This window comes from Panthera tigris, chromosome C1 (genome assembly GCF_018350195.1).
Source record: "Panthera tigris isolate Pti1 chromosome C1, P.tigris_Pti1_mat1.1, whole genome shotgun sequence".
Classification (NCBI taxonomy): domain Eukaryota; kingdom Metazoa; phylum Chordata; class Mammalia; order Carnivora; family Felidae; genus Panthera; species Panthera tigris.
This window is the reverse complement of record NC_056667.1, coordinates 161,607,585-161,627,814: the sequence shown is the minus strand read 5'-3', so window position 1 is coordinate 161,627,814 and position 20,230 is coordinate 161,607,585. Positions and strand designations below refer to the sequence as shown.

Here is a 20,230-nt window from a genome sequence, read left to right as displayed (position 1 = left end):
AGGCAAGAGGTTAACATTACTGGGGACAAGGGAAAGGATCTCACTCATGCGATTTTTGAAGTTGTCACGGCCCAGGGAAAAGGTATGGTGGCTTCAGGAATAACCTGCGGAAAGGGGAGATCTGCTTACATGGATTAGGGCAAATGGATCATGTGTCTGCTTCCTCTCCTGACCCTGAACAGGCAATCCCCAATCCACGTAAGGCTGGAGTTACAAAGATCCTTCATAAGGCACTTGATGGAATTTGGAACGCTTTTTCTCACTGTTAGAACGGTGGGTGCATTCGTGCACTTTCTAAGACAGCCCACGGCACACTCGTGACCTCACGAGTCAGTGCAGGAGCACAGCGCAGAATGACAGGGCTCCTCCCAAGCCCCGCCCCAGCCTCTCAGATCTCACGTGAGAATGACCGTCTGCCTGCCTTGTCGCAGGCTGGTGAGAACTGCATAACATTGGATATAGAAAAGCTGTGGGGTCCAAGAGTAGTAGATACTATTTTTCATCCACCTGAGGGAAAATGCAGTAAAGATTCCTAAGAAGTCACTCGTGCTCCAGACAGGAGGAGCTCCAAACCCAGGTCAGAAAAGCACGTGGTGTTTACTTAATGTTAAGTTAACAGGGACATGGACCCACCAGCAGTACTTTTTTTTAATTACAAGAAAAAACACTATGTAGAATTTGCCACAGGAAAATACACATCACATAAATCTACCATTTGGAGTGCGTGATTTAGTGACATTTAGTACATTCACGGTGTTGTGCAACCATCACTGCTATCTAGTTCCAGAACGTTTTCGTCACCCCAAAAGGAAACCCTGTACCCATCGGCAGTTACTCTCGCTTCCCCTGTCTCCTCAGCCCCTGCTAACCACTGATCTGCTAGCTCTATGGATTTACCTCTTCTGAATATTTCATATCAATGGAATCATACACTATGTGCCCCTTTGTGTCCAATTTCTTTCACTTAGCACGTTTTCAGGGCCTAACCATGTTGCACCGTGAGTCAACTCTTCATTCATTTTTATGGGTGAATAATATTCCACCGCATGTATATGGCGCAATTTGTTCATCCGCTTATCTGCTGATGGGCATTCAGGTTGTTTCCATCTTTTGGCTATTATGTATAATGCTGCCGTGAACACTGGTGCACGAGTTTTTGTGTGGCCAGTTCTTTGAGGGGATACACCTAGGAGTGGCATCACTAGGTCACAGGGTCACTCTGCACGCACCTCGTGTGAAGAACCGCCAAACGCTCTCCCACGGTGGCTGCACCATGCCCCAATCTCACCAACACTCGCCGTCTTCAGTTCTGTGAATGGCGGCCATCCCAGCGGGTATGAACCGGCATCAATTTTCGGCTGTTCAGCGCATCATGAGATCTGACGCCAGCCAACCTGAGATTTCATCGCCCCATGAGTAGACTCTGAAATACAAAGACGGGCTTTTGTGTGGACTTGTCTTCTTGTGTGTGCGCAACGACAAGCCTGATTCAGCCAGAGGCTGTATTAAGGAATGTCATCTGTTCAGAGCACAAGTGTCAGGATAATCTGGCACACCCCGCCAGGCAAGGGACCGCACCGGCAGCTGCGATTGGAAAAGAACTTAGGGCAATAGAAGCTGCACTGGGAGCCCTTCAACAAGGGGGCCTGTGTGCCTTCCATTAGCTGGTCACGCCTCAGTTACTTATGCGAGTGTTTGTAGAGGGCGGGGAGCAGAATCTGACAGTGTGTGTGTCATTTGCTGTCTCAGCTGGCCTCGTCCTAGGCTCCGAACATGAGACCCGCCTGGTGGCAAAGCTGTTTGAAGATTACAACAGTGTGGTTCGGCCCGTGGAAGACCACCGCCAGGTTGTGGAGGTCACCGTGGGTCTGCAGCTGATACAGCTCATCAATGTGGTGAGACAGCGGCACTCTGGGCTCCCCACCCCTCTCACCCTGCAGCACCCTCCCCCCTCCTCCCGTCCTTACTCCTAAAGATGGGGTCTTCTCTTTTTTCAGGATGAAGTAAATCAGATTGTGACAACGAATGTGCGACTGAAACAGGTATTCAGCTAGATAACTGCATTGATGCTGCCGGTATTCACCCCGGAATTTAACCTGAGCCCAAAGGGAATCAATCTGGGTAACACGGTTTACATACCAACATCGTGGAAGTATAAATATTTTGGTGTAGTGAGATTGTGGGTCATATTTGTTGGTATGTGTGTGTTTGTTTTTTACTTCGTGTTTTGTGCTTGTATATTAGTTTGCTAGGCCACCTGTCATAAACAAAGCCACAAACTAGGTGGCTCAAACAAGAGACATTTATTCTCTTGCAGCTCTTCAGGCCAAACGTCCAAAGTCAAGGTATCGGCAGAACTGGTTCCGTCTGAGGGCTGTGAGGGACGAACTGCTCCAGGCCTGTCTCTTTTTGCGTGTAGTTGGCCAACGTCATGTTCACATGGCATTCTTCTTGAAAATGTTTGCCTTCCCATGTCCCCTTCTTTAAGGACACCAGTTGTGTTCCATTAGAGCCTCTCTTAAGCGCCTAATTCTAACCTAATTAGGCCCTATCTCCAAATGAAGTTATATTATGAGGTACTGGAAACTGGGGTTTCAACACGCGAATTCCGGGGGAGACGCAGTTCAGGTCATAACACTGTGTCATCTGAATTTGCTACGTTGGGCATTTATTTCTTTTATAAGGTAGGAAAGAAATATACCACTTTTATAAAATGATGTTGCCTGCTTGGGAGAAATGTTTACCAGAAGGTCATGCTCCTTTCCTGGGGTGGGCAGGATGGCATGGGAGACGGGCTACCCTGAAGTACCTTTGTTTTCTCATCTGTAAAATGGGGTCAATAATTGCTCTTCCCTCATAGGACTATTGTGAAGACCACGAGATGAATATGGGTAAAATGCTTGTAATAGTGTCTACATGTAGTCAGTACCATAGAGGCGTTTGGTGTTATCGTTTGCTAGCGTGCAAGCTGAATTCTGAATCAAACCTCTTTTACTGGAGCACAACTCCCGTCCACATCTGAACTATCATACCCATCAGAACTCTTAGGTTTTTGAAAAATGTGTTTAGCTCTTTTTATTAGCAAAATGTCGTCTCCATGTTTTAGCAATGGGTAGACTACAACCTAAAATGGAATCCAGAGGACTATGGTGGCGTGAAAAAAATTCACATTCCTTCGGAAAAGATCTGGCGCCCAGACCTCGTTCTCTATAACAAGTAAGCAAAACAGACAGGCTGGGGAGGGCGACATTCCTGGGGCAGGTGGAGCCCAAGCCCTATAGGAAGGGCTGCTACTCTCAGTACGCTTCTCACCACCGTTCACATTAAATAACCCTTAAAAACCAAGAGCCAAGTTGACATGCTAGGGGTGCCATATGGTGTCTCATGTTATGAATAGAAACAATTATCAGAGCCAAATTGAATCAGGGCTGTGGGGTGGGGGACATTTAATCCCTGAGAGCTCCTGAAGGGTGGAGGGCAACCATCCAAGGAACCCAAATTCATATAATTGAGTTCCTTGGAATTAAACGTCCTTCCTACCAATAGGTCTGAACCTCCCGGGGTTGTTATCCATCACGTCGTCACGGCTTCCCAGGGCGTCGCGTGCTGCTGATGGCCTGGGATGCCTGCGTAGCCCATCCACCGGGCTCCGTGACAGACTGCATGTTGTGAAATTATAATGTGATTCAAGACACTCCGGTTTAATGACAGGTTCATTATCATACGCCCTTCATTTGTCAGGGAACGTTCGTTTCAAAGAGCATCCTTCCCAGGCAGGAGCATTCGCCATCGGCCGAGAGGATGTGTGGCCTGACATTCTACAGCATGTGTCTGTGTGAGCAGGCTGTGCCTTCTCGCAGATTGACCAGGGAGGGCGGCAGGGGCTTGTGAATGGAAATGACACCCTCATTTAAGGCTGGCCCTCCTCCTTTGATTTTCTACTACATATTTCCCAGTGGCACCTGAGATTCAAGCTTGAGCCAAATTATCCAATCATTTGTGTAACCTTTTCGGACAAATACGCTGATGGAGTGTCTTGTGTTAGTTTTCTCGTTCAGCAAGAATTTAAGAGAAGAGCCATTAAAATCCGCTCCTCCTTTTGACAAACTCACTCGGGAACATCCTGGTGGGGGGAGAACCCTGTTTTACTTATCTCTATCTATAGAGATGGACCCAGATGACCCTGTGGCCCTCTGCTCTTTGGGTCTCTTTTGGGAAGGTCCAAAACTGCATAGTTTTCTGGATAGAGCTCTACCTCCATCCCAAGGAAAAATCAGTGGGAAGAAAATCTCTTGGTTAATGAAGTGAGACTCCAATATATGCCATATGTCCCCGAAAGCCCACCAAGGCAGACCCCCCCCCCCACTTGTTCAACATCTATTCTAAATGCCTTTGGCCAAGGCCCCCAGGACACAGGCCATTTGGGGTCATGTGGACTGCCCACTGAATGAGGCCTGCAGAAGTGGCTTGTTATTTTTTAATATCTACCATGTTGGATTTTTGTAGTGAGAAATCAGTGCCAACTTTCGGAAATTTAAAAATATCACATTAAACTCTGGAGTTTTAGTCCCTCTAGAAAAATCCAACATTCAAAAATATGGAAACTTTGTATTAAAAAATCTAGATTTCCCGCTTCCGAGGAAAAATCCAAATATCTGGCAGTTTGGGGCCTTCACTCACACAAGGAAGCCACAGCAAAGCGGAGGGTCACCTTCTTTAGAGGAGAGAGGGCTCTCCCCTGCCCTTACCGCCTTCCTCACCTGCCTGGCCATGGAGGCATCTGGGTTTGTAGCCCCACCCTATCGAGTTCTAAATAGTTCTGAAAGAGGTAACAGAGCCTTTCTTAACCTGCTTACCACAGTAACGAGCCACTGGACCTGTTTTTATTTTAAATTCCTGTTTTTTTCCCCCAGTTAACTTTCAAGGTATATTGGGGGAGGAATAGATGGAAATTAACATTACAAATACTACTGAGGACTGGGAAGGAAAAAAAAATCTGGTATACAGTGTTACCTGTTATTTCCTTAAAATTAGATTCCTAGGTTCTTCCCCAGATATTCTGATTTAGTGCTTCAGATGGTGCTCGGAAACCTGTATTTTAAACAAGCACCCCAGCGTTTCTATTATCAGACAAACCTGGGAAACACTGCTATGGATAAAAAGTGACACTGTCCCAGTGAAAGCGTCTATAATTAGCACCTGAATAATTAACAGCTGTCTCCTGCTAACATCCCCGAGCAGAACTGAAGGCTCATCCGTCACTTGGAGTCATGTTCCTCTTTGATCCCAATTGCAGTGCAGATGGTGACTTTGCCATTGTCAAGTTCACCAAAGTGCTCCTGGACTACACTGGCCACATCACGTGGACGCCTCCAGCCATCTTCAAAAGCTACTGTGAGATCATCGTCACCCACTTTCCCTTTGATGAACAGAACTGCAGCATGAAGCTGGGTACCTGGACCTACGATGGCTCTGTGGTGGCCATCAACCCGGTAGGTGCTGCCCTCGTGTGATGCGGCTGGTCTCAGGAAACGCGTAATTCAGGTGTCCAACTCTGCGCCTCCAGAGTCACAGGCTCTCAGCGCCCATTTGAACTTTGGGATCGTCCAGTTCAGTGGTTCTCGATATGGGGACGGTTCTTGATGTGTGCCCATGAGTACCACCTGGAAGCTTATGTAAATTCCTATGCCCAGGCTCCGTCCTAGGAATTTTGGCTTAATCGGTCTGGGGTGGGACTAAGGCACCAATATGTTTTGAAGTTCCCAGGTGACTCGAATGTGTAGTCAACATGGAGGATCCCAATAGTCCCAGCCCCCTTATTTTACAGGAAAGGACTCTATGGCCCCAAACCGGAAGTGGCCCTCGTGGGTCCTGTCCCGGGTACACGACAGCACCGCCTCCTGTTGCTTTACTACAGCTGATTTTGAAACCCACCCCTCCTCAGGGTGATGTGGCTGGGTTTTCAATGTTTCATTTCATCTTCTCAGGAAAGCGACCAACCAGACCTCAGCAACTTCATGGAAAGCGGAGAATGGGTGATCAAGGAGTCCCGAGGCTGGAAGCACTGGGTGTTCTACGCCTGCTGCCCCTCCACCCCCTACCTGGACATCACCTACCACTTCGTCATGCAGCGCCTGCCCCTCTACTTCATCGTCAACGTCATCATTCCCTGCCTGCTCTTCTCCTTCCTAACCGGCCTGGTGTTCTACCTGCCCACGGACTCAGGTGGGTGCAGGGGCCATGGCTGCTGATGCAGGCAGATCTTGTGCCGTATTTTGGGGAAAACCAGAAATAATTATGGGCTAACAAACAAGGATGAGCAGACAGGCCCACATCATCATCGCTGGGAGGATGCATTTACTGAGCGGCCATGTTAAGTGGTGAGTCACTGTTGGGGGAGCTCACAGCTAGAGCAGACTACGGAGCAGGCAGAGAGTTGACCGTGACCCTGGAGGTGCACAGACACAGCTCAGTGTAGTTAAAGCGAATAACCATCAATGCTTACTTGCTGAATACCTACTGTGTGCCCAGAGACATGCTGGGTAAGGCTTGGGTCACCCCTCATGCCACTTCCCCTATGAAGCCACTTGCTATATCCTGACCAAGCCAGGTCTTGCCTCTTTTAAAAAAAAAAAAAAAATTATGTTTATTTTTATTTTTGAGAGAGAGACAGAGTATGAGCGGGCAGGGGCAGAGAGAGAGGGAGACAGAATCGGAAGCAGGCTCCAGGCTCCAAGCTGTCAGCACAGAGCCCAACGCGGGGCTTGAACTCATGAACCGTGAGATTGTGACCTAAGCCGAAGTTGGACGCTCAACCAACCGAGCCACCCAGGCGCTCCCAGGTCTTGCCTCTTTTGCTCACTGCTTGCCATTTGAAAATCGCTTTTGCATGTCTGTTTTCCAGGTGGCACAATCTTTACACACAAGACCATACTTCCCAAGTGGCAATTCTTTCTCACATATCAGCCTGGGCAACTTCCTTACTTCCTACTGAGTGATCACATCTGTGACATAATTTCAACAAACACCAACAATCCCCAGAAAAGGGGAAGAGGGCACACAAGTGCCTGTGACAAGTCACTGCTCATAAACAATCTAGGGCCGACAAGTGGGGACAAAGAAAGGATACAGACAGTCCTCAAACTTGTGACAGGGAACAATTATATCAAAATGATAAACACAAATAAACACACACACACACACACACACAAAGTCTAAGTCTAACTTTATAACAAGGGGAAAAAAAGATTATGAATTCACTCATTTGACACGTATTTGTTGAACAATTGTTATGTGGCACGGATACAGTAGAGAATAAGGCAGAACTTGCCCCACAGAATGCCCGTTGTTCTTATGACTGTACTTATTTTTAAACAAATGATCACAAACACAATTTGTTTTTGACTTTCTGACAAATTAAGCTTCTTAAAGTGAAGAGACTACTAGTTAGGGCAATATGGAAACTAGCCAGAATCTCTATAAATGTGCGATGGTTTATGCTTGAAAAGCATGCAGAACAGTGAAAATGCTTGATAAATGTTAGCTATTATCATTATTACTCAAGGAATATGATGTAATTTGATCAATGTTTCACATTTACATCTTATTTTTCACAAAAAATTACCTATCTTTATTTTAGTTTATTTATTTTAAGAGAGAGAAAGAGTGAGCATGAGCAGGGGAGGGGCAGAGAGAGGGAAAGAGAGGATTCCCAGAAAGCTCAGTGCTATCAGCTCACAAACTGTGAGATTATGACCGGAGCCGAAACCAAGAGTCAAATGTTCTACCGACGGAGCCACCCAGGTGCCCCCTCTTTTTCACTTTTAAAGACTTTCCTACCCACCCGGTAGACTTCTTCTCACTAGGTGGAATTGATCATTTCTTGTTTGCATCCACTCCATATCCTGTATACACTCCTAGCATCTGGAAGCATCCAGTACGGGAAAAAGCTCCATACTGGAGAACGGGACAACACAAGGGTCTCCCGAGACAAACAGCAAGACCAGCCCGAGGGAAATCCCTTCCAAAGGCTCTCGAGCTGCCTCCGAGGCCGTCAGTCCCCACAAAAATATTCCAGGGCCATTCAGTCCCCCACCCTCCTGGCTTGCCATACCAAGACTCGAACGGGGAGTTATCCACCCTGAAATGATAGGATCTGGTGAGAAGATGTCAGGGCAGGGGAACCCCTGGTCCCTTGATATGAAAGACAAAACAAGAAGAAAACCAAACTGTCCTCTAAATGAATGTGCAAAGTTCACTGGTTTTGTCCTTTTCTCAGTTTTGGTCTTGCAGCCCCCTCCCATACCGAGAAAAGTACGCATGCGCTCCTGGGTTGCCCATCCACCTGCTGGGTCACGAGCAGCTTTGTGAGGTTGATGATAGTCTGTTGCAGACAGAAAAACTGCCACCTGGAGGCTAGCTTGTCACTCAGCTTGGTGTACCTGGCTCCCTGAGTTCCACCAAGCAGTGGAATGCTGGGACAGGAGACAAAGCAGCCCTTGGCTGCTTGGTGGCCTCTAGTGGAAGTGTCTGTCACTTGCCATGGTCAGTAGAGCTAAGGTGCTAAGGTCCCAGAGGACGAAATCCTGCCCCCCAAATGTCCCCAGCTGTATGCGGGTCACATGGTTCTCACCCCCTGGGTTTTGTGGCGTATTAGTCTGCTACAGCTGCCCTAATAAAGTGCCACAGACCGGGTGGCTGAAACAACAGGAATTTTGTCCACACAGTCCTGGAGGTCACGGTGTCGGCAGGTCTGGTTTCCTCTAGGCTTCTCTCCTTGGCTTGTGGATGGCCGTCTCCTCCCTGTGGCTTCCCCTGGTCTTTCCCCTCTGTGTGTGTCCGTGCCCTAATCTCCTTCTTTTTTTTTTTTTTTTTAAAGTTTATTTTGAGAGTGATAGCACAAGTGGGGGAGGGGCAGAGAGAGAAAGAGAGGGAGAGAGAGGGGATCCCAAGCAGGCTCCACACCGTCAGCGCAGAGCCAGATGCGGGGCTCGAACTCACGCATCACGAGATCGTGACCTGAGCAGGAGTCAGACGCTTCACCGGCGGAGACACCCAGGCGCTCCCCAATCTCCCTTTCTTCTCAGGACACCAGTCATTGGAGGATCGCCCTCCCTGATGAACTCATGTTGACTTAATTGCCTCTTTACAGGCCTCATCGACAAATACTGTCACTGAGGCCATGAGGCTTAGGACTTCCATGCAGAAAACCGAAGAGAACAATTCAGCCCATAAAACCAGTGAACGGGTTGTATTTCTTTTTCATTCCGTGCAGGAGAGAAGATGACTCTGAGCATCTCTGTCCTGCTGTCCTTGACCGTGTTCCTCCTGGTCATCGTGGAGCTAATCCCTTCCACCTCCAGTGCCGTGCCCTTGATTGGGAAATACATGCTGTTCACCATGGTGTTTGTCATCGCGTCCATCATCATCACAGTCATTGTCATCAACACACACCACCGTTCCCCCAGCACCCACGTCATGCCCAACTGGGTACGCAAGGTGAGCGAGCGAGGGCCCTGCCACCTGCCCCCCCCCCCCCCCCCCGCGTGGGGCAGCACTGCCCTCATGAAGGTCTCTCCCTCCCCTTGGCTTGTGGAATTCTGGCTGATGCATGTGGGCCCTTAGGAACTGTCCTTTCCGGGGATTTTTAGAGGATTTCCGGAAGAAACTTTCTTTTAGCCTCTTGCTAGGGATAAGTAATTCCTATAGCCTTCCCAGACACAGAAGAAAAACAGAATTAACAAAGCCCACTCCAGATTCACGTTTAAAGAGTCTCTTTGATTAGAGAAGGTGAATATATCACTTTTTATTCAGAATCTGTGAAATTCCTGAGGTCTCTGTTTGTATGTCTCCCAATCTGTGAACAGACTGCTTATTTTTTGCTGGTAAAATCATCTGCTGAGAATAGAATAAGGGCTAGAGATAGAGAGGATGCTTGACGAGAAATTGTCAAAAAGTGAGTTTTCGTGAGGAACTTGGTCTCAGATATTTGCATTATTGAAATTTAAAAAGTGTTAGCATTTCAAATATGTCAGTTTTTAGGTAAAACTTCACAGAGACACCGACGTCAGGGTGTTTTCTGCAGAATGCAAAAGATTTGTCATGAATTAACAGAGAAACTACTGCTTGCAATGTATTCTTTTGGGAGGATAATCAGTCCCTGTATCTTAAAGACTTACGTGACTCCTGGCAACGCCCATGTTGCATTTCTTCAGGAATAAGAAATGGGGAGAAAAAAACACTGTGGCTGTTTTAGAGGCTGGACCCTCATATATTTTTTTAGCCAGAAGGGCTTTTCCTTTAATCATATTATCCAACTAACACAAGGCTTTGAAGGAAGCCGGTTCCTTGAAGGCTGGAAGCTTAAACTTCATTGGTTTCTCGAGCCCAACAGCTGCGCACGGGCTCCCTCCCGTGGTGAACTGTTCACATGACAAAATCAGCTCTATTAACCATAGTAATTTGACAGGCCACGGGGTAAGTCTGGAGGAAATTTTGAGAAAATCTAGTATCGTCCTTGTGTTTTAAGGACAAAGACCCTAAGGTCCAGCGAAGCTGACTGATTTGCCTAAAGTCACATGGCTAATTCAAAGTCAGAGTTTGATACTTGCATTACTGGCGTTAATTCATGCATGGATTTCTTTTTCGTGTTAGGTTTTTATCGACACTATCCCAAATATCATGTTCTTCTCCACCATGAAAAGACCATCCAGAGAAAAACAAGACAAAAAGATTTTTACAGAAGACATTGATATTTCTGACATTTCTGGGAAGCCGGGGCCTCCACCCATGGGCTTCCACTCTCCCCTGATCAAACACCCGGAGGTAAAAAGTGCCATTGAAGGAGTCAAATACATCGCAGAGACCATGAAGTCAGACCAGGAGTCCAATAACGTAAGCTTCGTGACTTGAAACCCACACCTCCGGGTTTAAATGATCCAATACGTGAACACAGATGGATGGGTTTGTCCTGAGGAGTAGGCTGGCATTCAAGAGGCAGCATTGGTGACCACCTCTAAGCCACCTTAGTGAGCCAACACATTGTGAATAATCTATTCGAATAATAAAGACCACAATGCCAGCCAAGGGATGTTACGGGCTTTGAGTGGGTCATAATTGATGCATAGCATGAACATGGTGAGTCCAAAAACCATCGTAAGGAAATTCTAACACTTTTCTCTCTCCCAGGCGGCTGAGGAATGGAAGTATGTTGCAATGGTGATGGACCACATTCTCCTTGGAGTCTTCATGCTTGTCTGTATCATTGGAACCCTGGCTGTGTTTGCAGGTCGGCTCATTGAATTAAATCAGCAAGGATGAGCAGAGCTGAGGCCACCTCTGCTCCCAGCACCAGGCAGAGCAGGGAAAGGCAGGGAAGACAGGAAGACTTGGCTATTTTGATACAGCTCACTTATCAAACATCTCATTTTCTGTATTTATGATTAATGATAATGATTCGTATTTACATAAGGTGATGGCCTCAAGTATTTTCACATCATTTCTCCCTTTAATCCTGCTCTGGCTGCCTGGAGAGTGAAACCATTTTTAGTAAATGAAATGGGGTCACTAACGAGACATATTCACATCCAAAGGCGTCTGGAAGAGTTTTGCCCAGAATAACTGAGGTTTTCTGTTGGTTTGTTTTTATTTTTTTTTTTTAAGCAAAGAATGTATCCCTTGTTTAAAGTCAGTTTTGTACCTACAAGTAAAACCCACCTGCCAGTCCCCAAAAGACGAAGCGTTTGATTTGGAGAGAAAGGAAGCCGTAGAAAGGCAACATGTAAGTTCTGGAAATGGCCACCAAAATGCAAAGCGCATCAAAAAACCCATGCTTTAAAGCAGATTTCTAGAACTGGGAGGTGAGGGAAGGGCTTCCCACTCTGACACAGCGCCTGAGTAGTCGGGGCTTGAGGAACACAGCCAGCTGGTTTCCTAAGCTGTACTGAGTGTGAGGGCCGGCACTGTGCGAATGGCGCCCCATATGTGGTTTTGTTTTATCTTCATAACTTTATGACGTCCCTATTTTACAAATGAGAAAGCTGAACTTGAGAAGCTCAAGTTCACTGCCCACACTAGCAAGCAGAAGAACTGAGATGTGAACCAAGACCCAGTCTGAGTTCAGCAGCTCGGGGCTGGGTGGGATCTCCTGCTCCCTTGCTCCCCTGGACACGCCCCACGTGATCTAGGCCATCCTGTAACTCCCATCAGGGTTTTGAGAGCTTCAGTCTTAGTGCCAACCCCCTTCCTGCCTTCCCAATTAGGTCTTCTGCCCTCTTCCCCAGTCCTCGTCCAGTCAGGTGTGGGGGGCTTAGTTCTAGCAATGAAATCAGAAATGTATGCACATATCCTCACTGTTTCTGAAATTCCAGGCAAGTGAACAGGACAGAAACTTATTTCCCTTCGGAGCCACTTTCCAGCCACAATGTAGTTAGTTCACCTCAGAAGGAGAAAGCGTGCAGCCTGGGCTCGTTGTGGCCTTCGGAGCATTGGAACACGCCTGACCCATATGAGTACTGGGGAGAGTGGTAAACTGCACTGCTGGGCAGCCTCTCTGAACCCAGCTGGTTTCAACCTACTTCCCGAAGTAATTCATCAGCACAGACCCGTGGCACGGCAGAGTGCCCTCACTTTAGAGAAAACCCAAGGGAAAACAGTCTGGTGGTTCCTCAAAAAGCTAAACACAGGATTGCCATAGGATCTAGTAATTCTGCTGCCAGGTATATACCCCAAAAGAACTGAAAGCAGGGACTTAAACAGAGAGCTTACACGCCAGTGTTCACAGCAGCAATAATCACAACAGCCAAAAGATGAACAACCAAAAGTGTCCATCAGTGGAACAGCAGTGTGTACATATGATATTACTGAGCCTTAAAGAGGAAAGCAGTTCTGATGTGTGTTACAGTATGTGTCAACCCCGAAAACATGTTTGATGAAATAAGCCAGACGCAAAAGGACAAATCTTGTGATCCCAGTTAAACGAAGTACTTAGAATAGGCAAATTCATAGAGACAGAAAGTAGGATAGAGATTGCCGAGGTTTGGAGGGAGGGGTGAGTTATTGCTCAATGGGTAGAATTTCGGATCGGGATGATGGGAAAGTTCTAGAAATGGACAGTGGTGATGGTTGCACAACACTGTGAATGTACTTAATGCCACTACGCTTAAAAATGGCTACGACGGTACATTCTGTGCATATTTTACCACAATTAAAAATAAAGAATGAAAACAATGGTAAAAATGTAAGTTTCGTGTTATATATACATTTTACCACAATTAGAAGGACAAAAAAGAATCTGCTGCTTGCCTAATCTCCCAGGACTGATTATTGACTCAGGGAAGGAACTTAAAAGTCATTTCCATTCTCATTTTAAGGATAAGGAAACTAAGGCTTAGAGAAATGACCTCCCTCTGGTCACAGGGCAATTTAGCGACAAGCCGGACCTCCTCACTCTGCTCTTGTGGTATTGCCATTACCTCAAATAACGACCCCAGCCCCGCAAAGCAAGGCCCTGTGTGTGACACATTCCCTCCTCGCCCAGCAGAACTAGTGTGACTGGACACCACAGTGTTACTGCGTGTAGCTCCATCGGCCCTTAAATATCTGTTCCATCAATCTGTCACCAAGTCGAAGGTTTCCGCCTTTGGAATCTCTTCCCTTAGTTCCGGCCCGCTCTCCAGAAGACCGCTGACTAGTGGGAGGAAAGGCAGGGGGTGCTGGGATCTGTCTCCCCACCTCCAGGTGTTTGCTGAGGGCTCGACCCGCCTGCCCCATGTAGCCCCATCCATGAGATGGGCGTGTCTGCACAGCAGGAGGACTTCTTGGGATGTCAGGAGCATCCTGGAACCACAACACAGGCAGGTAAATGTGGATGGGGGTGCATTTATGACTGCCGGTGCAAACAGAAACGCTTCAGAATTCAGATCTCTAAGCGGTCTCTTTTTCTGCCCCTGGTTGTCACAACCGGGAGTTTTGTTTTGTGTAGAACCGCAAGTTTTGAAAAATTAGAAATTATGTTAACGTTTAAACCAATCAGACGGGGTCATCCAGGAGAGTTTTTGAGTCTGTCGGGAGGTAGCTGTGCTGGCTCCAGCCACTGGGGACCATGATGCCACCCTTGCCCGCTGCCCAACTTTTTCCGCCAGTCTTGCCTTCAAGCCTGAGTTCCCTGCTCCTGGTTCTCAAACCACCATGTTCAAGGTCGTTTCTCACCACAGCTGCTGCTTGAGCTCTAGCCCCATGACAGTTCTTGGGCAGCCACAGCCACCTGCGGTCTCTCCCTCCCCACCCCCGCATCTACTTAAATTCCTCAAGCCCCATCACTCAATGCTGTCCTTTGCCCAAGGGAGTGTCTCTGCTTCCTGGGTTTTCCACTCAAACCTCCTCCCTGCTAGCTAAGGTCTTTCCCCACCAACATCCATGGTCTGATCACTGCTGCCGAGGTTATCTTCCTACAGCCCGGGTTCTCCAATTCTTGACCCCCAAGGTCACCCCACACTGCCTCCTCCCACTGCTTGTGTTTACCAGTCACCACAACCATGCTCTTTTCTACACTTCTGCCTGGGTCCCAGCTCTGCCATTGCCTTAATTTCTTCCCACTACCCCTGCCTAGGTCTGTCTTGACTGCAGCCCGAGTGCTGCAACTGTGGCAGCCCAAGGTCAGTCTCAACGCTCTGCCCCAGAGCTCTTCTCCCCTTTCCTGCCTGCTGGTCTACCCTGACCCCCCAGCCGGGCCACCCCATCTTTCCTCCTGACTCACACCCTCATCCCCACTGTCACTGTCGCTGTTGTCACTGCTGCAGGAGCCAGGCTTGCTGCCCTCCTCCTCGGGCTCAGGGGCTCTGCGTGTGCAGAGGAGGCCGGAGAGGATGGGGTGGCACCAGACAGTGGTGCCGCCCCATGGCATACAGCCACGGACATGGCGACAGCGGGGTCTGAGCCTGCCCTCAGGAGACTCTCCAGCAAGTCAGCCGCGTGGACCTCCACTGCCAAGGGCAGGCTGCACCCAGGCTCTGGTTTGCTGAGGTCAGCTGGGGCCTCCTGGAACAGCCAGACCAAGTCTGCCTCTTCCAGGATGGTGGCCACGTGGAGTGGGCGGGGGTCCTGGTAATTTCCAACCCGCAACTGCAGCTTCCGGTCCTCCTCAGTTTCCTCTAACTTCTCTGGGCTGGTTCTTGGGTCGGTGTTGGGGGTGTGTTTGGGGCCCGCGGGTCAGGGGCTCCTTGGGGCACCCAGTGGGGGCTGGACCGGCACCGTGCGGCCCACGCTCTGCCATGCAACCCAGTGCGTGCCACACACAACCTCTGCACCGTGGAGCCTCCCTAGGCTGTCTGCCAAGTGCCGGGCTGCTTGGCCCAGCTCATCCTGCAGGTGCAGGGACTCGGTGCCAGCTGCAAAGCCCAGCAGGAAATCCGGGAAAGGCTCGTGGTGATGAATCACCTCCGAGCGCGGTGCCGGTCCCCATCTTCAGGGGCACAGCCAAGGGTGAGCAGTGCCCACAACAGCCCCGGCCCGCCTCCGCCCCGCGCTGGTGCTCCCAGAGTCACAGAGTTCGACCCCGACAGCCGAGGCCGCTGTCACACCATTCATGGGCATCCACAGCCTTCCTGAACTGGTGCCCCGGCCGTAGTCCCCCAACCGTGGCCTCTAAGTCTTCTTTTGGATTGGTGTTTCAGCGAGGAGGCGGCCTAGAGGAGCGGGGAAGAGCCTTGCCTCAGTGCCCCAAGGCTGCACAAACACGTGCCGCAAGCTGGGTGGCTTCAAACAACAGAAACTTATTCTCTCCCAGTTCTGGAGGCCTGTCGTGAACTGAAGCGTGTCCCCCTAAAATTTATACACTGAAGCCCTGAACCCCAATGGGATGGTATTTGAAGGTGGGGCTTTTGGGAGTTTAGGTTTAGGTGAAGTCATGAGAGTGGGATCCCCACAACAGGATTAGTGCCTTTTTTTTTAAAAGAATAATATTGATTTTTTAAACTTTATTTATTATTTACTTTTTATTTCAGAGAGAGAGAGAGAGAGAGAGCACATGAGCAGGGGAGGGGGCAGAGAGACAGGGGGAGAGAGAATCCTAAGCAGGCTCCACGGTCAGCACAGAGCTTGACAGGGAGCTCGATCTCACGACCCTGGGATCACGGAGCTGAGCCAAAAATCAAGAGTCGGGCACTCAGCAGACTGAGCTGCCCTGGTGCCCCAAGATGAGTACTTTCTAAGGAGAAACACTTGCTGTCTCTCTGCTCGCTGCCTTGTGAGGACACGGTGAGAAGATGGCCGTCGGCAAGTCAGGAAGAGGGCCCTCACCCAAACCCGGCCATGCCAGAATCCAGATTTCCAGCCTCCAGGACTGTGAGAAGATAAATTTCTGTTGGTTAAGCCACCCATTCTGTGGTATCTAGTTATGACAGCCTGAGCTCAGACAAGGCCAGAAGTCCAAAATTAGGGTGTTAACAGGCTGATTCCTTCTGGAGGTTCTGAGGGCGATTGGTTCCGTGCCTCACTTGTAGCTTCTGCTGGCTGCTGGCAGCCCTTGGTGACCCTTGGCTTGTGGCAGCATAACTCCACCCTGTGCTTCTGTCTTCACATGCCTTCTTCTCAGCGTCCTCTCCTTTTCTGTCCTTTATAAGAATACCTGGAGTGGCACCTGGGTGGCTCAGTCGGTTAAGTGTCCAACTCTTGGTTTTGGCTCAGGTCATGATCTCACGGTTCATGAGTTCAAGCCCCGTGTCAGGCTTTGTGCTGACAGCACAGATCCCGTCTGGGATTCTCTCTCTTCCTCTCTCTCTCTCTCTCTGCCCCTTCCCTGCTCGCGTTCTCTTCATCTCTCAAAATAAATAAATAAAAACTTTATAAGAACACCTGTCATTGGATTTAGGGCCTACCCTAAACCCAGAATAATCTTATTATAAGGTCCTTAACGTAGTTACAACTGCAAAGACCCTATTTCCAAATAACGTCACATTCACAGGTATTAGGGATTAGGACTTAGACACAGCTTTGGGGGCCACTAGTCAGCTATAAGCACAAACCAGGAAGCAGTGCGGCAGAGAGAGGCTGTGGGCAGATGGGAAATCCTTCCAGGAAACCCCAGAGGAAGCTACGAGTGGAGAGGACAAGGCGAGCTAGACTCCCGCCACCTCCCAAAAGAGACTCGACGCTACACCCCTGCACCTCAACCCGCCACCCCTCCCCTACTCCAACCAGGAGAGAATCGAAAGCAGCTGAGCCAACCCATGGTTTGTCCTGCCTCTGTGGCCTGCTGAAACTGCACTGGTCATTTCAAATGCCCGGGAGAGAGCAGCATCTATAACTTCCAGCCTCCTCCCCCCCAAAAGCTTGAAGCTACCGGCACCCAGGGGAGCTTCCGGAACACACGGGAAGCACTCGTGGGAGGAACCCCATCAAAGCCCTTGGTCAGCCAGGCAATGTCCGCTCCCCCCCAATCAGCCTACAGGGCCTGGAGCACCAGGAGTGCCCCGGCCAGGGCAGGCCTAGTGGGAAAGCCTCCTCCCCACAGCCCATGGCAGGGAGTCAGCAAGAGTCCCAGATCTAGTGCAGGCCGCAGGGTGGCCAGTGGAGAGGAGAGGACACTGCAGGCTTCAGTAACGACCCTTTACATTGGCAGGAAGCTGCACGGCCCACAAACACCCTCGCCTCCCCTACCCCCTCCAATCCTCACTGCACCCTGTGAGGTAGAGGTCACACTAAAGTTGTCCCCGCTGGACACGTGAGAAAACTGAGGCTCAGAGAGGAAAGTGTCTCAGCAAATACAAAGCAGAGCGGCTCACTGCAGTGTAGCACGTTCTGGACTTGAGTTCTGGAACAGGAAAAGGACCTTAGTGGAAAGGAGGTGAAATCTGAATAAAGTCTAGTATTTAGTTAAGAGCGTCGTACCAGTCTTCACGTACCGTGGCTACGTGAACATTGAGGGGTGCTGGGTGAAGGGCATTTGGGAGCTTTCAGTTCTATTGCTATGGTCTGAATGTTCGCGTCTCGCACAAACTCATGTTGGAAACCTAATCCCCAATGTGATGGTATGAGGAGGTGGGGCCTTTGGGAGGTGCTCAGTCACCAGCGTGGAGCGCTTCTGAATGACACTAATGACCTTGTGAAAGAGGCCCCAGGGAGCCAGCCCACCCCTTCTACCACGGTAACGCAGCAGGAAGCCTGCAGTCCGCAACTCTAACGAGGGTCCTCCCTGGGACCCAGGGACGCCAGCACCCTGATCTTGGACTCCCAGCCTCCAGAATTGTGAGGAACAAATTTCTGTAGTTTATAAGCCACCCAGTCTGTGGTATTTTGTTACAGCAGCTTGAACAGACTCAGACATCTATCTTTGCAACTTTTCTGGAAATCCAAAATTGCTCCAAGATAAGTTTTGTTAAAAAGCAAAGCTGGGAAGGGAGTGGAGTAAAAAACCAGAAACAAAACAGAAACGGTACTTGACTTTTTTCATCTCGAGTTCAGGAGTTCACACTCTTCTGTGGTGGCTGTTGACAAGGACATGAAGAAATTGGAACCCTTGGGGCCCTTGAGTGGCTTAGTCGGTTAGCGGTTAGCATCTGACTTCAGCTCAGGACATGATCTCGCTTTGGGAGTTCAAGCCCCATATCAGGCTGCCTGCTGTCAGCAGAGAGCCTGGATCCTGCTTCAGATCTTCTGTCTCCCTCTCTCTCTGCCCCTCCCCTACTCACAGATGCGCTCTCGCTCTCTCAAAAATAAAAATAAAACATTAAAAAAAATTGGGACCCTTGCACATTGCTACATTGCTATTGATAATGTAAAATGGTGCAGCTGCTGTGGAAAGCAGTTTGGTGGTTCCCCAAAAAGCTAAATCGAATTACCATATTACCCAGCAATTCCACGAAGGAATTCCACCTGAAGGAATTTCAAGCTGGGACCTGTACACCAATGTTCACTATTCCCAATAGTCAAAAGGTGGAAACAACTCAAATGTCCATCAATGATGAACGGATAAGCAAAATGTATATACACACAATGGAATACTACTCAGCCTTGAAAAGGAATGAAATTCTGACACATGCTTCAACGTACATGAGCCTTGATAACATGGTGCTAAGTGAAATAAGCAAGATGCAAACAAACAAATATTGTAGGATTCCATTTATATGAGATGCTTAGAATAGGCAAATCTATAGTGACAGAAAGTAGACCAGTGGTTAGAACAGGGGCAGGGGGGGAAGGGTGAGTTATTATCTAATGGTACAAAGTTTCAGTTTGGCATAATGGAAAGTTTGGGAAATGGAGAGGAGGGATGATTGCACAGCCTTGCAGACATACTTAGGGCTGAATTGTATACTGTATGGTGGTTAAAGTGATACATTTTGTGCAGATTTCACCACAATAAAAAGTGTTTGTTTTTTTTTTTAATCACAAACTGCCCCTTTCTTAACCTTGAAAATGGTCCCTGGGTGAGGACTGGGTGAAAACAGGGCACTGACAGAGAAATGAGTTGCCTCTTGGAGGAATGTTAACACCTCTCTCCACCAACATCCTTAAGGCTCCTAGCTCCCTCCTTGAACCAACCCCCAGCACATTTGCCTTCAGGAAGGAAGGACAGGGTAGAACAGGGGAATTGCCCCACTTCAAATTTAAACCACTTTGAGGCAAGTGGCCACTCAGCACCCAGGGAGCCTACCGTGAGGGGAGAGTGCTCTTTGAGCACCTCTTCCCCAAATCTTTCTTCTCGCTTTATCAGCCAGCAAAGACCCTCCTACAGTACTTTGTAACAGAGTGTATTTTTTAGTCGGGAAAATAAACCTCTTGAACAACATTTGTATATATATATATATATATATATATATATATATATATATATATATATATTTATATGTATTTATATATATATATTTATATATATTTATATATATTTATATATATATATATAAATATATATATCTTATTTATTTTAGTTTGAGAGAGACCGTGAGTGGGGAGGAGCAGAGAGAGAGGGAGAGAGACAGAATCCCAAGCAGGCTCCATGCTGTCAGTGAGGAGCCCGACTTGGGGCTTGAACTCATGAACTGTAAGATCATGACCCAAGCCCAGATGAAGAGTCAGATGCTTAACCGACTGAGCCACTCAGGCGCCCCACACGACCTTTATTTCTTGAACATCCGTTTGATAAAGGGCTTTTAAGCCTATGGTTCCATTCCCTTTCCTAGCTTTTTGCTAGATAACCACTTACCACTTTATAGTATTTTCTTGCATACCTGTC

The 20,230-nt window shown here is 48.4% G+C and overlaps 1 protein-coding gene and 1 pseudogene across 1 annotated transcript; one reads left to right on the top strand and one right to left on the bottom strand.

Annotated features, from left to right (window-relative positions):
• The first annotated feature begins 1,477 nt into the window (after positions 1 to 1,477).
• Positions 1,478 to 11,413, top strand: CHRNA1 (cholinergic receptor nicotinic alpha 1 subunit). Its single transcript, XM_015541212.2, has 8 exons — positions 1,478 to 1,895; positions 1,998 to 2,042; positions 3,107 to 3,216; positions 5,297 to 5,492; positions 5,988 to 6,225; positions 9,275 to 9,498; positions 10,654 to 10,893; positions 11,188 to 11,413. The coding sequence occupies exons 1-8, from the start codon at positions 1,686 to 1,688 to the stop codon at positions 11,317 to 11,319; spliced, it is 1,395 nt and encodes a 464-aa protein (XP_015396698.1). The 5' UTR covers positions 1,478 to 1,685; the 3' UTR covers positions 11,320 to 11,413.
• Positions 11,414 to 14,444: 3,031 nt separating this feature from the next.
• On the bottom strand, positions 14,445 to 15,207 carry LOC122240807 (annotated as a pseudogene).
• Between the last annotated feature and the right edge of the window lie 5,023 nt (positions 15,208 to 20,230).

Excerpts from the sequence above, each read along its gene's own strand:
- CHRNA1 (XM_015541212.2), top strand. The coding sequence starts at position 1,686 with ATGCGAGTGTTTGTAGAGGGCGGGGAGCAGAATCTGACAGTGTGTGTG. Across the intron at positions 5,493-5,987 it reads CTGTGGTGGCCATCAACCCG|GAAAGCGACCAACCAGACCT; the intron begins GTAGGTGCTGCC and ends TCATCTTCTCAG. Across the intron at positions 10,894-11,187 it reads CAGACCAGGAGTCCAATAAC|GCGGCTGAGGAATGGAAGTA; the intron begins GTAAGCTTCGTG and ends TCTCTCTCCCAG.